Source organism: Hippoglossus hippoglossus, chromosome 15, assembly GCF_009819705.1.
Source record: "Hippoglossus hippoglossus isolate fHipHip1 chromosome 15, fHipHip1.pri, whole genome shotgun sequence".
In the NCBI taxonomy this organism is placed as follows: Eukaryota; Metazoa; Chordata; class Actinopteri; order Pleuronectiformes; family Pleuronectidae; genus Hippoglossus; species Hippoglossus hippoglossus.
In genome coordinates this window covers 11,799,606-11,821,455 of record NC_047165.1, presented here as the reverse complement: position 1 = coordinate 11,821,455, position 21,850 = coordinate 11,799,606, and the positions used below count along the sequence as shown (strand labels likewise).

At 42.6% G+C, this 21,850-nt stretch overlaps 2 protein-coding genes across 2 annotated transcripts; both read left to right on the top strand.

Annotated features, from left to right (window-relative positions):
- The first annotated feature begins 5,467 nt into the window (after positions 1 to 5,467).
- nkx2.3 (NK2 homeobox 3) lies at positions 5,468 to 8,507 on the top strand. The gene is made up of 2 exons (XM_034608993.1): positions 5,468 to 6,105; positions 7,287 to 8,507. Exons 1-2 carry the CDS (start codon positions 5,718 to 5,720, stop codon positions 7,931 to 7,933), a joined length of 1,035 nt encoding a protein of 344 aa, XP_034464884.1. The 5' UTR covers positions 5,468 to 5,717; the 3' UTR covers positions 7,934 to 8,507.
- Positions 8,508 to 11,224: 2,717 nt separating this feature from the next.
- On the top strand, positions 11,225 to 12,913 carry nkx3.3 (NK3 homeobox 3). The gene is made up of 2 exons (XM_034608994.1): positions 11,225 to 11,711; positions 12,194 to 12,913. The coding sequence occupies exons 1-2, from the start codon at positions 11,429 to 11,431 to the stop codon at positions 12,727 to 12,729; spliced, it is 819 nt and encodes a 272-aa protein (XP_034464885.1). The 5' UTR covers positions 11,225 to 11,428; the 3' UTR covers positions 12,730 to 12,913.
- Positions 12,914 to 21,850: the final 8,937 nt, after the last annotated feature.

The window sequence follows — 21,850 nt, the reverse complement described above, 5'->3', positions numbered from 1 at the left end:
GACTCGATGATCGACACCACTCTCATGTTTGTACTCGCATCTGTACGATAAATATGGAACTATACACCTTAGCTGGTTAGATTACGATAATCTAAGACCAGACAGTAGCTCTGTCCGAATGTAACAAAATCAACCCGCATCTCTGAAACTCACTAATCTGTTTAATCCATACGAAGGAGTAAACTTTAAAACACGTTGCTGTGATAATTAGTGAGTGTCGGAGGTGCTGCTTGGTGGCTCTGCACTTGGGACTGAGCCAGACTTTCTGTTTCTTACTGTCTCTGAGCCATACGCTCACATGGCTACAGGCTGCTAACCTTATATTTATTGTACAGACGTGAGACTATCATTTTATTCAATAGCTCCTTAAACAATAACAATTTGAGGCCCAAAGATTCCCTTAAATTCTGCACCAAATCTGTCACGTTCATTTAGACCTAATTATGAGATTATTGAAGATACATATAAATTGTTGATTCCCTTCTGATTCCGCATGATCTCAGCTACACTTGGGTGATAGTTACATGTTTGTTACAGCATCTTAAGAAAACATACTTTCCTATGAAGCAGATTTTGTATTTGGATCTGCAACAAAATTACACAGATTAAATATCAGGCCCCTGAATTATGCCATATATTTCTGTCACCAAGGATTCCATGAATTATTCCCTAAGAAATCGTTGTCAGAAAATACAACACCTTGCCATGTGGAAGAAACTGTCTGGTTCCATAATTTCACTGGCTCTCTCTTGGTTCGGCCCATATCCCATCCTCTCACCCAGTTCCGTGTGAATACAAGCCGTAGTTATCTGTGTAATCCTGCTGACAAACAAACAAACAAAACGCACAGGGGTGAAAACATGACCCCCCCTGCTGAGGGGGAAAAACATTTTAAACCAAGTTTTTGTTAGTTTCCTTTCACATATTAGATCTAAGACTTGACTTTGATCATCTTTTTGAGAAGGATGAGAATGACTATGAAAGTGTCAAAGATGTGGCCTTCGCCTCATGAGGCTGGGTGGAACCTCCAACACAGAGTCTCCACAGTGGAGCTTTTCTAATTGATTGATGCCGTCTTTTGGCCAACTCTCCAGACCACAGCTTTATGCTAAGAACGAACAGAAGAACAAAGACAGGAAGCGGAACACTCATGTCTGAATTTGTTACCCTATAGCTGACTGCTCTTTTTAGTCTGCATAAAGCAAACTGCCAAAAAATTGGTATGTGACATGAACCCTGTGATATTTGATGAATCCACACTATGAGCTTTTCTGATTTTATCCTTCTAGTCACAGAGAGGTCAGAGGTCAGCGTCAGCTACAGAGCAGTGGGGCTCAGTATCTATATGAGAGCGGATGCCTGCAAACACTGGGGCTGGGACCAAAGTCGTCCAGCTGAAGTCGTCTGTGACGTTCAATCTGAACTGCAGCATTAGCAACAGCCATTGTTGTTATCAACACAACAGCAATACAGGTCACTGAAACTGCATTGCTTGGTATTTTACACAGCAACTATTTACAAAAATCGAACTCTATTCATAAGGAGGCCGAGTTTGGCCAAAACAAACTGTCACAGTGATAAAGATATGGCCGTGGCTACCGGGGAGATTGTAGCATTTTCTCTCAAGGATGTTTACCTCTTGAAGCCAGGATGCTTTTACTTTAGCAACATTGTCTTCCCCAAGAGAGTCATTATGGCCGGAGCGAGTCAGAGAAAGTCCCTGCAGAAGCAAGATGAACTCGATTCAACCTTTGATATTATGAATATTTTTTCACCCGCTCGGGCCAACATAGAGTCAGCGAGAGGGAACGTCCACGGCCCACACATCCTACTCAGAGAGAGCCCGCCTCCCCACAGAGTCTTTATCTGCACGGCCGGTGTGGCAGCCGGGAGGATAAGCATATTTAGGTTGCATGTTTCCTCCTGAACAACATTCCCAACACCGTAGATCATGGGCATTACAGCCCTTACATCCCCTGTTAGCGCTCATGTATACAAACACACACCTGCTGGGGCAAGGCCGTCTGGGGGAGAATTACAGCGGGCTAATTTATGAGACCCAGGGGAGGCCAAAGGGCAGGAGACCCAGACTGGCCTGAACTCACTTCCTCCTCTCATGGTCTCCACGTTCGATGCCTGACTTTCAAACACCGTCACCCTCTCACAATCTTTAGGTAACAACTTACCTAATTAGAGTATCTTTTTTTCTTATTATAACCTCATCAACCCAATGAGCCCTTGGGGAGCTGTTGCAACATGCAACTATAGCTACTGCCTTGGGTCCGCCTTCGTTGAATATTTGGCACTCTTGGAGACGAAGGTAAGTGGCTGAGAGCCTGGTTTTTGGTAAAAAATCTGGCCCCGGGCTCGCCCCTGGCCTCCTCACTTCCTCCAGTGAGAAGACGCTGTCATCCGTCACTCCGGCTCAGGCAGCGGCACAATAGCAGGGTCTGGGTCTTGGCTACTGACACCGTCGCATGCGCTGCTGATAAGACTCACCTTCCGGGACCCAAGAATTGAGCCATTACCGACACACACACAACAGTTTGGTCCTTTGCCATTCCAACGGATGACCGTGAAGTAAAGAGGAAGAAGGAAAGTCAGGCAAACACACTCTGCATGCGATTGTGCTTTATATTTTAAAGGTCCTCTAATCATTATGGCCTCATCACTTCCACATTGCCACACGGAATAAAGATTGTGCAGACACACTTGAGCTGATCTATTTTCCCATTGAAACAACCTATTGTTGTTATCAGTCTATCCAGAGCTGTGTAGGACAAATGGGTCATCATACTTCAGTTCCTCATCACACGTCCAGGCTGTAGCACCTGTAAACAACCAGCTGCTTTGTAGCAAGATGTTAAGTGCTACTCCACGAAGCTCTGTCATGTCATAACACACACACACAAACACACACAAGGCCTGAACAGTGCACCCACAGACACAAGAGATATTGATGCTTTGAGTGCACAGATATGCCAGTCGCCTCTTGGCTTTAAGGAAGCATGAGAGACCCCAGGGGAAAAGTCATTACCAAGTCATCAAACTTCCAGAACATTTAACATTTCCCACAGGAGGCCTGCATGGTTCTGCTGAAACCACTGCTGCCTGCGACTGTACACCTGCCACTCTGCAGAGGAGACCCTGCTTCAAGGCGAGCCTGCCACAGCTATGGAGAGATAGAAGGAGACGAACAAGAAGAAACATGTTGAGCGCTACCTGGCAAGCCACCAACTTTAAAGCGCTGCACCAGAAAGTGAAGTGGAGAGGAATGCGTCCTATATCCACCCCTCATATCCATGCAGAGCTGAGCTGCCGCAGCCTGAACCGAGTGCTGGGCCTGACCTCACCCAGCTTATCGCGATGATTCTGAAAACGTGGGAGATGATGTATTGAGGGAGTCACATTGAGCACCGAGCAGCTCCTTGACACTGACTGGGAGTCTGGGTTTTGTTACAGGCAGGAAACAGACTCTTCCGCTGCGTAAACACCGAGTCTCTGCTTGGCCACCTTCGGGCCACCGGTGGCACGCGAAGACCACCGATGATGGTCAATGGAGGCTGCACGCGCGTGAGTGCGCGTTTTGGGGTTGAGGAGCTAATTGTGCCATTAGTGAGCTGCGTCTGTGACCCGTGAACTGACCTGAATGTAAGGAGCGGATTTCCAGACGGACACAGAAAGAGCCTCAAATAAACCAAATAAACCTTCTTACTTTAAACCACTTTCCACTTTTTATCTGTAACAATTTGGACCTAAATACTTAATCTGCCAAAGTCATTAGTATTGATCACTGTTTGTTTTGAAACACTGCACTCAATAAACAAAAAATTGCTTTGTAAATATTTGGGGAAACAAATAGATCCGATTATTGCATTTTTACGCAAAGAACTTGTGCAAAATCTTCTTCCGTTTAGCAGCAATCTTTCCTTTGAATTAACCCTCAAGATAAACTATAGTGATGGACTGTTTAAGCGTTGTCTCATGGTGCAAAATCTCTGTTTATCTTTTGCTGGAATCGCTGAAGTCTTTGTGTTGAAAAAAATGCCCATTTTCCCCACAGACCTAATTCCTCCTCCATGCTTTCACACTCCACTTAAAGGGAGCATTTTAAAAGACCGAGATCTAAAAGAGGAGGTGGGTGGGTGGTGGAGGTGGTAATGTGTGTGTGTGTCCGTGGTGGTGGTGGGGGGGGGGGTGTCTCTGTCCTAATCTAAACAGCGCCATGTTGATGGGGAGCGGATGAGATTATGTCGGCGTGTTCTCCTTTTCTTTCCACACGGTTTACGCGCAATGGGCCTTCAGACCCTGGCGCCTGCACTTGGCCACAGATTGGCGACCCTCGCAGAGGTGTCCCGTTTCACAGGACTCGCCCTTTGGCGCGAAGGTACAATTAAAGCAGTTTGACATGTTAATATTTTTTTCTTTATTTATTGGACACCTACAGAAATTATTCTGGTGATGTCCCAGGCCCACGCCAAACTTTAAGAACGTTTTCTGATTAAATGAATAATAATCGTTAATGTCAAATTTCCTGAGCAGGCATTATTATTATTGATATTATTATTGTTATTATTATTACTATTAGTGTTGTTGTTATTATTACTATTATTGTTATATTTTGCCGAGGAATTCCAAATTTCTTTACCCTTCTTTAGTTTTTTACGCATAAATATTGTTTCTAATACTATTAATTATTATATGTCTACTTTATATCATTACTTTATTACCTGCCGCACATTAATCATTTGAATTAAGCAAACTTCTCTTAATATTTTACTCAGGGCTTTTGTTCCGCAACACTGACCTAATGTCAAGGGAAAACATCGCCGTGGCCAAATTTGTGTTGAAAAAAATATCCTGCACAACTTTCTCAAATCAGTGAACCATAAATAACCAAAAGAAGCACTACATTTATATTCTTCGGGCTTCTTGTGTGTTGCCAATTTTATCTCATTTCCCACAGTCTTGGCACATTATCTTATCCAAGGATTGCCGAGACAGGAAACGAAGATATGCGTAATCTTAAAACCACCGCAGTGATGATGGGAAGAGCTGTGATGTCTTGGGACCATTCGGTAGAGACGAGGGGAAAATGGATGTAATGCCATTCCAGTCAGCGAATATATAAAAAAATACAAATAAAAGCGCTGCATTAAATTAAGACTTATTGAAAATTCAAAGACTTCAGTGTTGCTTCTTCTGTTTTCTGCAGTGAAAAATAGCATAACTTTAAAAGTTTGGGGGATAAATGGTTCTAATATATTTTATTTATTATTTCCCAGAGAGAGAGAGAGAGAGAGAGAGAGAGAGAGAGAGAGAGAGAGACTATCAATCCCTCCCTCGCTTCAGGACGTCACTGAAAGGGAGAGGACAGCGTCTTTGCTGATCCAGCTCTGTCTGAATTCAGCCAACCAAACAGGATCGACCTCTCTCTCTCTCTCTCTCTCTCTCTCTCTCTCTCTCTCTCTCTCGCTCTTTCTCTCTCTCTCTCCCTCTCTAGCCATAGACACACATCAGCCAGAAGAGAGGGATGTCACAGCTGAAGGAAAGCCAGTCCTCTTCCTCGGTCTGCATGACAAACAAGCGCAGGGCAACCATTCTTCACCATTACGCACGGGCTATTTTCTTCTTTTACGCCCTCTCCGGAGACAAATCGGTCCAATTTCGGACCCACTACTGACCGTTTGTCTGTCATATCTCTGCTCCTGGTGATAATGCTTCCCAGTCCGGCCATAACTTCTTCCACCACGCCTTTTTCCGTGAAGGATATTCTCAAATTAGAGTTGCAGCAACAAACCCAGCAGCACCAGCTCCAGTTAATCTCCTGCTTCGGTCTTCCTGGTGCGCTGTCACAGCCGCTGGGCCCAAACAAACCCCTGCGCTCCCACTCGCCGCCCTCCTGCATGCTGGCCGGCAGGGACAGTCCCAGCCCCATCAGCTCCGGCCTCTCGGAGAGCGAGGACAGGATGTCGTACCTCAACACCATGACGGTGCCGGACCGGCTGGTAGGATCAGGTCTGCCCGTCGAGATGTTCGGCATCCCGGAGCAGAACCACTCTGCAGAACTCCGGCTGGAGACCGAGCAGGAGGACCAAGACAGCAGTGAGTACAGAAGCTTACTATAACCCACAGGGATCCTCAAGCGAGTGAGGAGGGGATGAAGCTGTCGTAACTGCATATTTACCAATACAGGAATAAAAATCCGATCAACAAGTTCACAGAAATAAAAGTAATCATCTCTCTTGCTAAATAATTACAGGCAATTTTCTAAACTGACTTTAATAGACAACATGGCGGGCTACCATGTGTTGATTTACTGTAAAAACGAAGTGGTTTTAACTGATGACCAAATGAACAGAGGAGGAACAGGTCATATACAAAATCGGAGCTATTTTTTATCAATAGGCTGATATAAAATGAATTTAATATTAGAATGAATTACCCTGTTTAATTGGTTATTATTTTCTGTAACGATAATGTCTAAAAAACACCATATATATATATTTATATATACATGCTATTTATATATGGCATGTGCCACACCTTGAGCAATAGTAACCCATAAAATGGTTGTCATGCTGTTCATTAGCTTCAATAAATGTAATTGCTCTACATGGAGCTTGAGGTTATTGTAAGTGCTTATACGTTTACACTGATCAGTGTACTTTAAATAATCAAAACAATAAAAATATGAAGTAAAAAGCATATCTAATCACAGATTCAAAGATTAAATCTGTTTATATTTAATTAAATCTCAATATATAATATGTATATTCCCATCTTTAATCTCCTTTGTCAATATTTGTGTTTGGTTTAGGTTCAGGTATGAAAAATCAATTACCTCATCAAATACTTGAAAATGTAATCGTAATTTATTCTTTCAGTGAAGTCATCGATGTCGGTTTAATTCCGAATAAATATGAGCAAAAATGTTGGTAAGAGAATTTCCAATCCAGAGGCTACATTTCCACTTTATATATTACAAATTATTCAGGCCACATATATTAAATATGTACAAAATGTTATATAAACAATATTATGGAAAAAAAATTGCTGATATTAGGGAATATTTTAAATGCCCATAACAAAATAAGTTTTATGCTTCAACATTTTTCGAAAGATTTATTTTTTTAAATATATAAATGAATATGTGTAGCAGGGTGTAATGAAATTAGGAAGTCATTGAGTGCTGGATAAATATTTAAAAGAACTTAATAATTACCATGTCTTGTTTAAGTTTTGGTGTGCAGGTATTAATATACATTTTTCCATTCTCCATGCAGACAGCTGCGGCGTGTTGCGGGGCGAGTGCGAGGATGGAGATTCGGAGAAACCCGCCACCAAGCAGCAGAGGACCCGGAGGAAACCGCGCGTCCTCTTCTCCCAGGCTCAGGTGTTCGAGCTGGAGCGGCGCTTCAAGCAGCAGCGGTACCTGTCCGCCCCGGAGAGAGAGCACCTGGCCAGCTCCCTGAAGCTCACCTCCACCCAGGTCAAGATCTGGTTCCAGAACCGGAGGTACAAATGCAAGAGGCAGCGGCAGGACAAGACTCTGGAGATGGCAGGTCACCACCACCACCACCACCACCATCACCCACCGCCGCCGCCCAGGAGGGTGGCTGTGCCGGTGCTGGTCCGGGACGGGAGGCCTTGTCTCAGCGGATCCCAGAACTACAACACGTCCTACACAGTGGGAGCTCCAAACCCGTACAGCTACAGTTATCCAGCCTACAGCTACAACAGCTCGGTGTACACCAACACTTACTCTTGTTCTTACTCTAGTTTACCTGCTCTGCCGCCCAGCAACACCTCTGCCAATGCTTTTATGAACATGAATTTGGGAAACCTTGGCGCACAGACGCAAGGCCAGGCTCCCCAAGGACCAATGGTCACACCCTGTCAAGGAACTCTGCAGGGCATACGGGCATGGTAGCGCAGTATCTGTGCGCAATCACAACTGGGACAGACTCCTCTGGGATGGCTGAATATAGACTTACGCACACAAATCGGATCAACTGATGCAAGGATGGCACAATTCACAACTGTAACACGCTACAGAAAGTACAAATAGTGAGGAAAACCCTGACCCACAGACTGAGACACAGTATATGCTCCTTTTTCTCTGAGCCACAAAGTATAAAAGACGTTTTTAAACCTGTTGTTGAATATTTGATTGTATGATTGTATGTTGTCGTTGAACAAAGACCTATGGTATGTGGCCTGTGGTTCAAACCGTGCGACAGAAAATGGACCGTTTGGACATTTTTATAAAAACATACATGTTTTATGCACACAATAATCAGCACATAATGAATTGACTGGGCTCATTGATTTTAAACCCCAAAATGCATCGGGATTATCAACATGGACCATAACAATGCAGTCTTATAAAGTATTATGTTTTTCTTTGTGACGGTGTGATATGTGTTTGAACAGGAGCCTTTGTTTTAGTCTGAAACAGCTTTTCTTTTTTGAAAATGATCAATGATGATGAAATTAAATGATGCAATTGATAGTTTCGTGTGTGTGTGTGTGTGCACGCACTCTTTTATTGTCTTATTTAAACCATGCAGTACACATTTTTATAAAAGTGCACATTTTCGTATACGCATATGATACTGTAGGAGGCACATTACGTTAAATTTCCACATTCATATGCATGTGAATAGAAAACTCAAATAAATAGCTTTTGAGTTCCGCATGCATGTAGCTTCTCATCGTCTCGAATTGTTTGTCGAGCCAGGAAAGTTTTTTTTTCCTCTTCTTGTGAGAAAAGCTCGTGATAGACTTTGGTCTGAGACAAGAACCAGAAACTCGGAGGCGACCTAATGTCCGGTCAGGATTCACAGACGGACATTAACCAGACAGCCAAGATCCTCGGGACCCACAGAGCGAATAAACTCAGAGATTTGGATGATAATTATTGTTGGAAAGTGTTCTCTTGGTCGATGTAGCCCGCAGAAATATATAATTCCTAATTCTAAAAATATAACAATATAACCATCTACACAACAAGGATAACAACACTACTACCACTATATATGTAATATATATAATACTAATTTAATCGGTATAATCTCAGGATATGTCTAACGATAATTATATTATAATATTACTGCGTGCGCACAAACACACAAACACACAGACACGCACACGAGATGAACGTAAACAAACACCTTCGCCACCCAGACATGGTCGGATACGCAGACACTATTAATGGAGATGGATGGCAACGCAAGGCGAGTGTCTGTCTCCTCTGGTCGCCTCGCTGGCCACTTCCCCTGGCTACTGCGCTGCCGGTAGGACATACCTGTTGTCAGCTCTAAGTGCTGCGGAGTCACAAGTGTAAATAGAGCTGGCGACAGGACGGCGATGCCCGAGGACGCGCGGCCTGGCCACTGCTGCTCTGACAGGCGCTGCGATCACTATCTCGCATCCTTCCAAAGATAGCAGCTCGGCTCATCACTGCGCGAGGCGTGGAGATCCCAAAACAAAGTCTCCAATGGCAACCACTCAAGTAGCCCGCAAAAGAGCCAGGGCCCAAATATAGAAGGAAAAGTGTGTTGAGAAGCCGGAGGAGCTGGAGTGAAGGCTGGTGGCGGCCCTCCGAGTCACGTCCCGGCAGCCGACATGGCATCGAATGGAAATGAAAAAGTTGTGCAGGGCTGCAGTTACATTTATACCAAAATTTTACCTTGAATATTATGACATCAGAATTTTATGTAAATTTGCTCTAGTAAGTTTAAAAAAATTAAACTCTACATGTTAAGTGAATGAGAGTTGTTTGATTAGAAAAAATTATTTAGTTGTGCAGACTGAAAACACTTCAAAACCAAGATTGAAACGAGTTTTTTCTTGTGTGCGTAATAGAAACCATTTCTTTTTGCGCATGACTTCAGTCCCGTAGAATATATTTTCAGTAATTGCTGACTGTAGCGATTTAGCCCACGCACATGCAGAGTCAGGATAAGTTGAGACAAACAGATCCCGTGGGCGTTCAGGAGGAAACTACCTCGCAGGGAAGAAAGGGATAGTGGAAATATACGTCTTTTTATTCTCAGATTATAACGCAGGCATGTAATGGAGGTGAAGGAAAGGCTGCTTGATTCAACACCAACATAATTTATTATGAGTATGTTATTTTAAAGAACTTAGTAAAATGTCACGTCGTGTAATTGTGCCAAACTCTCGTGCTTCATATTGCTCTGACACTGGAGCTGTGTTGAGCTCTGTGGCCAACAGAGAGATTTCTCTGTTTTGTCAGAGGAAGAAAACAAAACAACCCAGCGGAGGCAGATCATCGCGTCTGTCATCACGTCTCCTCTCCGGGGGATAGGCCTGCTGATTGCGTAATGCTCGGGCTGGTGTATGAGTGAGAGAGGAGTGTGTGCGGATGTGTGTGTGTGCATAGTCATCGTCTTATCTTTTTACGCACCAAAATCATGACCGCACGGCGGCGCTACTCTCCTGTCATGTCAGCAACTAGGCTGGAAGCCCCTTTACATAATAAAATACTCCATCTAGTCATTCAGTGAAATTTTTGCTGTGAGTTTTGTTCACACACTTTATGGCATCATGGTCTCCAAAATCCAAAAACATTCATAATATTACGCATAAAACAGAAGAATGGCTGGCATGTTAAATTCTTTTAAGAATTAGAAGTAAAGAAAATCTTAAGTCAGTGCGTTTCCACAGAGAAGTGTAGAAGTAAAAACAAGTAAGCATAAATCAAAGTAATTAACTAATATAATTAGTACTTCTACCAAAAATAGTTATTCCAAAATTGAAAGAACACCCATTTTACGCACGGTTTGGGAACTTTATGCATCTGGTTTTCTTACAGCAGTTTAAATACTCTGTGGTAAACACAGTGTCACAAACAGCTCCATTTTGTTAAACGGCTTGACAGCATCCACTCTAGGTCCCCAATTCATGTAAAATAGTCACAGTATTATGATTTGCTTTACTCGTCTCATCTCCATATTTCTAACAAGTTCTGACATGTGTAGCTGCACTGAGCTATTAACTCATTATTAAAACCAATTCCTTCCGTTCCTACAAACAATCTGCTTACTGAGGTCAAACACAAAACTGCTTCGACAGAACCACTGACCCTCGTCCTCAGTCAGAGCGCAGATCCCAGGGCGAAGCTGGGCGGTGCGAAGGAGGGACCAGGCAGAGAAAACAGCCTATCAAGAGCACACTGGAGATGCTGCTGCTGAGAATATTGTAATAGACCTGACAGGTCCTGATGTGGGCTGATCATTAGCAGACCAACAACTTTGTCCACCACAATTAAATTAGAATTAAAGAGAACAGCGAAAAGATCAAACCAGTAAGGACGCGTGCTTTCCAGAGGCTGTTCTCTTGATGCTTCCAAATAAAACGCACCCGAGCGTGAGGGACTATCCGTGCTGTTGTTTCAACCATGACATTAAGTTTTTCGTCCTTCTCCATCAAATCCATCCTCAGCGGACGTAACTCTCGGGGAAAGCTCGGCACCGGGAGCGCAGAGGAGCAGTGCGGAGCAAAGCGCAACATCTGCAGCGCGCAAAATGGCACCAGAGTCCCGGATCTGTGTCGCCAAGACGCGGAGGAGAGCCGCATCCTGCCGGGAAGACTTCCTCCGGATCTCAGGCTGCCTTCTGGAAACCTCCGAGCTGAGACCTACAGCGAGGAGGCCACGGGAGAGGAAAGGGAGCTCACAGAAGGTGAGGAGTTTTATTCCGTTTGGCAGAATAGGACTGTAAAGATAAAATCTGGTTTTAATTCAAAACAGCCAAATTAAATGAGATATTTTAAATTGTTTTAACAGGGAGGGATTATATGTATTTTTAATCTTTGTATAAATTCAAAGATATTAAAGGACATATTTTGATCAGAGACACTAAAGTCACTAAGGTCACTGTTGTTAAAGTTTTTTAACCGTCGGTTTTTGCTGTTTGAGAGAGGTAGTCAGGGTGTGGAGGAAAGATAAATCACAAGCAAAAGGTTGTGCTGGGGAACCTGAGGATTAAGCTTGTGAAATGTTTGCCTGAGCTCATTTTAAAGTCTTGTTTATTTCACGTTGTCCTCAGAGTGAAATTAATTAACGAGGAAATTCTTACATTGGTTGAAGTGACTTTCAGCAGCGGATGACCTTGGCTGAGCGAAAACACTTTTTGTCGTCACACGTTTTTATCATCTTTTCTAGGCTTTACGCACCAGCAGCCCTGCTCCGTGGACCCGGGTGAGCGGCACAATGAAGAGGCGGAGGCAGAAGAGGATGGTTGTCACCACAGCGAGGGGATGGTCAGCAGCTCATCCGACGAGCGACAGTGCCGGCCCGGCACAAAGAAGCGCTCCAGGGCGGCCTTCTCTCACGCACAGGTTTACGAGCTGGAGCGCCGCTTCAACGCGCAGCGGTACCTCTCCGGTCCCGAGCGGGCCGATCTGGCTGTGGCCCTGAAACTCACTGAGACCCAGGTGAAAATCTGGTTCCAGAACCGGAGATACAAAACCAAACGGCGCCAGATGGCGGCCGAGCTGGCGGCGTGCAGCTCACCTAAGAAAGTGGCTGTGAAAGTGCTGGTGAGGGACAATCTTAACCAGTACCACCACCATGTGAATGGAGTACACATCCCAGTGACTGTGCCACTGTACCAGGCCCACCAGTACTACCCCTACCTGCAGTACTACAGTCAGCCCTGGAGCATGAACAGCATGTCCTGTAGAGGGATGATGATCTGAAGCTTCCTCTTTACTTTGGACTTCAACATGCATCGCTTCAAATATAAGACTTCTGACTTTTTAGTAGCTGTGGGCAGCTTTTTCTTCAGTTAATGCAGGGTGCAACACTGGGGAGGTTTTTGATCAAATAATATTTTTCTTCAAACTGATTTTCTCCCGAAATATAAAGGATTTTTAATCATGATTAATGTTTGTCTTATACCTCTATGTCACCATGTTTTTAAAGTCAGAGATTCTGAGAGACACCCAAAGTTTTTATAACCTGGACATTAAAAACATAGAGGTCATATGGCAAACTTCACCCTGCTGTGAACAAGCCATGTTGCGAAGCTCTTTTGAGACTGTCAATTAGATTATATCTGCATGAAGAAATCTCATAATTCTACACCAAGATTTAAGTGTTTTTTTAATGAGTTTTAAAAGTTCCAACTTTCTTTCTGTCTGACCTGGTGGTGGGGGGGTCAGAAAGGCAGAGGCCGAGGCTTCATAGGTCTTCCTCTAACTAAGTGTAGGGCAGCCTGACATTGCTGGGAGAGCAGAGTTTTGATCACCTCACAATTGTGTTAGCATTCCCCCAGAAATGCTTTAAATAAAATACAAAATATATAAGATTTAACTTAATAATGCTAAATTCTAAATGATATCGTACAGTTAAAATGCACTTGACAAAAATAAATGCTTTGAATTCAGCAGCACAATTAATCTAAATAGTAATGTAATACAGATGAAATGCTATTTCAATTATTCGGAAAGTGTATCAGTAAATACAGGGAATCAGGTCACGTTTAAATCAGCTATTAAAGTCAGCTCCTGACTTCATGAGCCCATTTGATGATCTGTAAGCTGCTCTTTCCCTCTCCTCCGTCACTGTCACAGTCCATTTTAAGAGACCAGACCGAGCAGAAAGGAATCCTGAATTTATACAAACCCAACAGGAGAAAGCAGCTTCTCTGGAAGTGTGAGAAGTATGACCTGGACGCTGACATGTTTAGTAGGTATTAATGTTATTTATGGGACGTCTCTATTGATCATTAGACTCAACGCAACACCTGTGAGAACATACACTCTTACAGGAGGTTTATGACCATTATGGAGAGAATGTCTGTGTGTGTATTGGCCGTTTTCTTTTCCACACAATGCTAAAGCAACAGATTAAGCAGCAACAGGTTGAGCAGAGACAGCATGAAAAAATAACTCACTGTACGCTCTTTCAAAATGTGTGTGTGTGTGTGCAAAGGGACATGCCATACCAACATTTGCATGCAAAGAACTGCATACAACAGCAAACTGATTTTGGCATTTACTCATTTTATTAGAACACAATCTGGCTCCTCCAGATGATATTTAGAAGCAGAACATTTGTTATTGTAAAAAAAAAAAAAAAAGGAGTGTTTTATGTGTGTGTGTGAGTCCTGCATAGGCCTGTGTGCTGCATGACTCATAGAGGGCCAATAGACCGTGGAGATGTTGCACCATGAGACCAGGGCTGCGCAAGACAGCACACATTAATCATGCCTTACTGAAAAGACTGCACCCTCATCCCAAAGTGATACAATCAATAGCCACACTTGATGTGAAAATAAAAACATTAACGTGACTAGTTCTTTGGAGGAGTTCTTAACTGATTCCATGTGACAGTCGTGTTTGTTTTAAATGCCGGGGTCATGATGCAGCATAACTGCAGCCTGCAAAACGTAGAGTCTGCCCTGACTGATGTGCGACAGATAAACGGATAAAAGACGTTCTGAATGTGGGCAAGAACCACAAGATAAAATACCTATTGTATACTTGTGCCACAAGTGAAGTGATATCCCTTTGTGTCATCTTTGTACAAGATGTTTGCAAGTATTTGTCGACAGCAAGGCAGGTATGTCTTTGTAAGTCTAGAAAATATTATAAATAAAAAATGAAATCAGTGAAGAGGCTGTGACATCGGAGAAATGAGATCTAAAATAGGTACTTCAACTTCCCGTTTCCCACAACAAGCTACTTTGGGCCACAGGACAGGATCGCCCTGCACCAAACGCTGGCACCGACCCAAACCTCATTCATCTCTCACATCAAAACACCACTTCAAGCTCTCCTACTGTAAGTGGTTGGCATTGTGTTCAACAGGTTTCTGGGCATGAGAAATAATGCATCTCTTTTTGACTTGTAAGTCAGCAAGGCACAATTAGGTGACTAATTATCTTCTCATTTTCACAGTGTATTTGCTGTTCAGCTACGATTCCAACACAAAGGTCAGGGCTGTGGCTGTGAAGCAGGCCACTTTCTATGAGCTCCGATTATTCTCGTTGTGCTGGTGAACGGTCGAGTATCTTCTTTTCCTGAAGCCTGTCTGTGGTGCAACACACACACAATTTCCAAATAAAAGAATGTAAAGGAAAAGTGACCCGGACAAACCCCAGGATGATCATGTATACGTGAAGTTCAACATTAGATCGTTTTTGGGGGGGGGGGGGGCCTTCATCTGGCAGCTGAACCAGCCCTTTGATTTATAACAAATTAGGTCTTGGTTTTTTTGCTTCAGCTTTTTATTTTGTTCTGTTTTGATGTTATTATATATTAACATAATTGCAGTTGTAACAGTGCTACAAGAAAGTCTAATGGGGACAGACTACAAGCAGTCAAACAATCACAGAAGTTAGAAAACATGCAAACAGCTTAGATAAACTGTTTATGCATGTCATCAAGTATGTCAGGTCAAAGTTGAACAAGAATTGTAAAAACTGACTTTTTTATAGCAATGTCCCCCCCCCCCGTGGCACCACCACTTCAGTCCAGACGGAAATATCTTAACAACTATTTGATGGATTTGTTGAGGATCTGCTCTCACTGTGCCTTCATGAATTCAACATGTCTCAACAGCCATTACATATCAACATAATCTGGTGCACTCTCTCCCCCGTCACACTTAACGCCAAGCAAATAAATGCTTAACCAAAATAAAATAGAAAAATATAGAATGTAGAAAAAATATAGACTATGGAACAATGTAGACTATAGAAAAATATGTAGAATGGAAAAATATAGAATATAGAAAAACATACAAATCTTTAGCAAAATTTAGCATGTAGATACAAAAAAAAAAAGAATACAGACAAAAATATAGGACATAGAAAAAACTGAATATTAAAAAAACATGCTATTGTAAAAAAGTGAACATGGACAAATCACCAGCTTAACATCAGCATGTTAGCATGCTTATATATTAGCCCCATGGAGCGGCCAACATGGCTGAAGTCTCTTGGGCTGTGTCCGAAAAACACAGTTTCCATTCCAGTGACGAGTGATTGAATCAGGCAGTGACTCAAACACCTACTTTGTCTTGCTGCTTTAAGTTCAGCAACAGTGGAACTTGGTTGGTTATTGTCTCGCTCCAGTTATCGATAGCAAAATCTCAGCAAGTGAAACATTCTGAAAAATGTGAAACCTGAATTCTTTATCCATTGCTCCATCATCACTGAATCACTTTGAGGTCACAGCCAGTGCCACTTCTTTAACTGCCTTCTCGGCGAGGAATGTGCTCCAGCCAGTAGGCCTCGGAGCCATCGAGCATTACTGTACGTATAAATAGTAAAGTTCAAGTATGTAAACATTTTGAGTCAGGCTTTATTTATGTGCCTTGCCATGAATGGGCTCATAAAGCAGAGAGAGAGAGAGAATAAAAGGAGGCGGACAGACGTGCAGAAGAACATGTTTGTCCGCCTCATTGAATAATTACCAGCAACAGCTTCCGCGACATTAAATGGCAGATTTAAATGGGACTTATCAACGCAGGGGAAACATGTAATTTTCTTTTGTATTTTATGTCGCTGCAGATTTCTCAGCTGGGAGGAATGTGTCGAGGGTTGGGCCGAGCTACTTTTGAGCAGCACAGGAATGACAGTCCTCACCTAACCCACGCTTGGCTGCACTTTTTAAAGATACACATCTATTGACAGAGCGTTCTCTCAGGGCTCCTGGGCAGCAATTACACAATGAGTTTCCGATGCGCCTATTGTAACAGGAATCTTTTTCTCAAGGGCCTTGTTGATTAAACAATATCGTATTCACTTAACGGCTGCTGGCACGGAGACGTCTGGGTGAAGCAAGGTTGGGTGAGGCTTCCCTCTCCAGAGATGCAGACACTGACAATTGTTGATTGTTCTATAAGAAAAAAATATAATTAGCATTAAATGTTTTTGCTTTGGGGGAAATGCGAAAAAAAATTGTGTGTGTGTGTGTTTTGCTGCCATTAATGCGTTGGCCCTCAGCAGACACAGGGCAGGACTCAGGAAGGAGAGAGGTCATGGTTAATACCTCTGTTTAAAGACAGATCTGCTTCCCTTTGACCTGGTCTCTCTCTCTCTCTCTCTCTCTCACACACGCTCACACACGCCAACTCGCAAACACACACACACACACACAAACAGCATATAATCCCACCCAGAGGACTCTTCAGGCTTGTTCCAGAAACTATTAGCAGATAGCATCAGTGCATGCAGGAATGTAAACATTTACAGTAAAGCTATAAGACATCAACTCCCTGTGGGGAAGACACATCCATCACATGGAAAACACATCAGCTCTCACAAGCCCCCTCTGGTTTTAAAAAGGAAATTAGACATCACACCTCTGTGGCCAATTTGAGCCGCTCCACACAATCAGCCCTCATTGTTGTGAACATGCTGCAGTGCAAACAGTGACTGTTATGCAACCGAAGAAGAAGAATTTCATGTAACTATACAATTCAAACTGCTCTTGATAAATCTTGTTCTTAAATCTTGGACACAGCTATTGTAGCCCAGTGGTCAGAGCATCGTGTCTGCAAAGAGAGGCACTGATTCCAGGTCTGTTTGTCAGAGCAGGGGAGCAGAGGTCATGATGAGGATTAGGGAAGATAGAAAGATGAGCCCACCCAGGACTCATAAAGAACAGGCTCATTTTTAAGAAAGCGTGCGTGTGTGTATTTGTAGACAGATTGAGAAAAAGCTGAAGCTTGTGAGGGAGTCAAAAGTATCAGAAAAAAGACACCACAGCATACAGGCAGAGGAGAGAAGTACAAATACTTTTTTACTGTACCTAAGTAAATAAGTAGTAGGTATGTATTTTACTTGAGTATTTTTTTTTCTGAATTTTTACTTTTACTCCCTACATTTTAACAGTACTTTCTACTCCTTACATTTTCAAAAAAGTGTTGTTCGTCTTGTTTTAATGTATTTGAGGGTAATTATCTGTTTTATGAATATATATATATATATATATATATTTGATTTTGTAAGTGTGGTTTTATAAAAACTTTATTTTGATTAATTTCTCAGCCTGCACTTTTACTTGAGAAGAGGTTGAATCAGTACTTATACTCTTACTTGAGTCGTTTTTAACTCAAGTATCTGTACTTCACATTCTTTTGCTACCTCGGCATATACGTTATTCAAATTTGTTTAGAATATGTTTGCATTATTTCTAAAACAATTCCTATAATATACAACTAGAGTAACTAGTTGAGTAGTTTTTGTATAATCCTGCTAACGAACAAACTAACAAGAAAACAAACAAATGCATACAAAAACTTAATCTGTGTTGTTGTCTCTGCATCCATAGAAACAGCATGTCTGTCAGTGGTTGAGCTCCTCTCTCCATAGATGGACAGGAAGTATTTCAAAGTTCTACATTTCCTTCCTCTGAATCCTCTCCTCACGTCTCCCACACACATGCTCAGACACACACAGACACACACAGACACACAAACACACACCAACTCTCCTTCAGAGCCAGCCAGAGGAATCCAAATGTTTTAATTAGCGGTGATAAGCAGAGACAAGGAGAGCACTGAGCAGTCTCATATCAGTGAGTTGATAAAAAAACTACTCAGGCCCCACTTACGGCCTCTCAACCTTCCCTCCTCCCCCTCCTCCTCCTCCTCTTCCTGCATGGTCTGCACCTCCGGTGAAAGAGACGCTCATCACTGCTGTGTTAAACAGAAAGCATCCAGGTGTCATATTTTAGTTATCATCACAACCACAAATAAAGCTGCACTTTTGCCCACATTGCTATTTGCAGTTTAAATTATCACTTAGAGCTGTTTTGTTTCATCCTTTTCTTTTAGGCCACATCAGTCACCACCGACTGCAGATTTAGGATGGAGACTCACAGCTAAAAAATGTCCTAACCTTGAACCAAGCTGGTGCTCACTGAGGGATACAGTGTAAACTGGGAGGGACCTCCCTGATGTTGGTAACAAATTCAGACTTTTAACCTGGACTCTCCCAATAACTTTGCACAACAAAAAACAAGGATAGAAAAAAAATTAAATAAGTTACATTAATTATAAAAATGGCTTTAGTATAAATCATTGCTGATGATATCTGTGTGTAATGAAAACCGAATTTGTACGATTGTTTTCAGTTAATAATTGAATGGCTCTCGATTTCGCCGGACCAGTTTGTGCGGACGACGCTCCAAGGCATAGGCAGTTAAGCTTATTTGACAGGATGGGAAGACAGCTTTCCTTTCAAGATCAAGTTCAAAGGGCAGCAGGCCTGTTTCTTCCTCAGTGTCCCTGACTGCACCTGCGTCGCTTCAACACACACATGCACGCACACAGACACACGGGTGCAAATGCAAGGAATCTTGTCCACACCGCCTCCACGCCACTGACAGACAACTTCAGTTTTGGTCTCAGGCGGTGTGTGAAAAACTGTGTGTCTTCGCGCTTGCACACATGCTGGATGTGCACAGAGAAAAAGAAAGAGTGTGTGCGTGTGTCTTAGGTTGCAGTTTTCTGAAGTGTTTGTTAGAAGATTTTATGACCTCGCTTACCTTTTTAAAAGGGATTTGTCACAACATTGGGGGAGGGGGTGCTGGACACCTGCAATCAGCCGTAACATTGCTGCAGTTCATCAGATCCAGCTTCACTCCCAACGGCCCAAAGGGATAAGTGTGTGTTTGTGTGTGCAAATGCATTTAGCTTTTTGCTTTGATCATGAAAGAACTGTGGCAGTTTTCAGTAAGGGATCCCTCCTTAGGCAACACAGTGAAAATACTCCATCTTTACACTATTGAGATAGACGACGCGTCTCCACTTCCTCCCACTGCCCAGGAATGAAGCCAAATTTCACTTATGCTACAATCTTGCACATTTGCAGCAAGAGCCCGCACAGTGGTGATCGGGGTGTAGAGCAGCACTATCAAGGTCCCGCAGATACGAATGCTCGACCGTTCGTGAGTCGGTCTCAGCTGTCAATCTCGACCACACTCAATCATGGCTGCACAAAGAATAACTAATTAGAAAGAAAAAAAAACTATTGGAAAAACTTGCACTGGACAATCAGTGTGATAAGAACTACCTAAAATGACAGAAAGGACATCTGCGCTTCATTTTTAGTTTGGCCCATGTCCCATCCACTAACATGGAGAAGGCAGGGTTTATGACCTGTACGACAGCCAGCCACCAGGTGGTGATTGAGAGACTTTAGCTTCACTTTCAGGGAGACGTAATACAGTCCATGCTTGACACACAGTACACATAACATAACTATAGACTCCCACTGATTCCATATTGTTTATATAATCACACTTTGTCTGTTCATGTAAAAAAAAAATCAGTTTCTCTGTCATGGTAGTGTTATTACATGTCTTATTAGCATTGGAATTTCACCCCAAACACAATGGAACAGATTTCTATTCAGTTTAAATCCTCCATGATGTTTTTTTTTTATAGAAGTGAGAAGGATCACAACTCACACAAACTATAGCTGCAGCTCTCCATGTTGTCCAGCATCCTCTGCAAGCTTACAGTAACACCACATGCTGATCGTCCAAACAGCTGTTTTCTTCCACTGTTGCAGCTTTTTCTCACAAAGGAACTGCTGTGTGGGTGAGTATGTGTGTGTGTTAGTTAATGATCATCCTTGATATCCTTGACAGTGGTGGGAAGAATTTCTCCTCCCCAACTTGTTCTCTTAAGTGATGACAGGAGCCGTATCTCCCCACAGCAGCCTAATTCTCTACAGCAGTGTATCATGGGAAACAGTCAAGCCACAACTGGCACAGTTGGCTGATGGGTCTGTTTGGTCGTCCCTTATCTGGGATTCACATTTTGCTATGCTTCATTATTCAGTCTGACGCTGCATTCTTGGTGTCTTCTTAGGTTCATGTTACGGTTAATGATGAATTAACAATAGCCAAGGACCATTTTTAACTTGTCTAAATGTGAAGACAGAAGGGCCTGTTGGAAGAAATGTAAAACATGGACTGAAGTATATAAGTATATAGGTAATGAGGGCCAGGCCTCAGGACGTCATTGCTCCAGATATCAATAAATCCAGTGAATTGTAAAATCACACTTAGTAAAAGCAACACATGTCAAAGCACAAGGATTCATTGCAACAGGTTTATTTAACCCAGTATAAAATAAAATAAAATGCTAACAATGACCTGGGGTTATATTTCTCAGTTTATGGTACCATGATATTTGGTGGTATGCTGGAACTCATTTTGAAAGCTCAAGGAAATATTGTCACTACTCACTGTCCCTCGGAAAAGGCAAGAAGCTCTGGACCCGTCAGTCCAGCGGTGAAGAAAACCTGTCCTGAGGCTCCATCCTTCATCCAGAACCTTAGTATAAACTGTACTTTCACAGACTCATGGGCTTAGTCCCTTCTCCTCCAGGCGTGAAGATGAACTAGCAAACAACAGTCCAAACAGTTCACATGTTGTGTTTGTGCTAATTTAGCAACATTACTGACTGGAGCAACATTCCAACCTGCTCTCCTTTCCTTTTTAATAAGATACATACTCTTATAAAACCCTTGGTTCTCTATTCAAATTCAAATTAACAGAGTTTCATGAACTTTTTACAGAGCACATGGTCTCTGCCTTCACCTGCCTCTCCAGTGACACCTGCTTCTGGTTCTAACCGTTTGTCCCACCCCGCCAAAAATTCCATTGGTCACAATATTCAACCCACCTTGACACTGATTGACTGATACTGATTGATTGACACCTGTCAAGCCAATACTCAAAAGGAAACCGACCTGAAACGTTCAAGGTCTAAAACAAAACATGGGACATTTTCATTGTCTAACCAAAAAATATACATTTCCCCAAAATAATGTACAAAAGAACAAAAATCTAT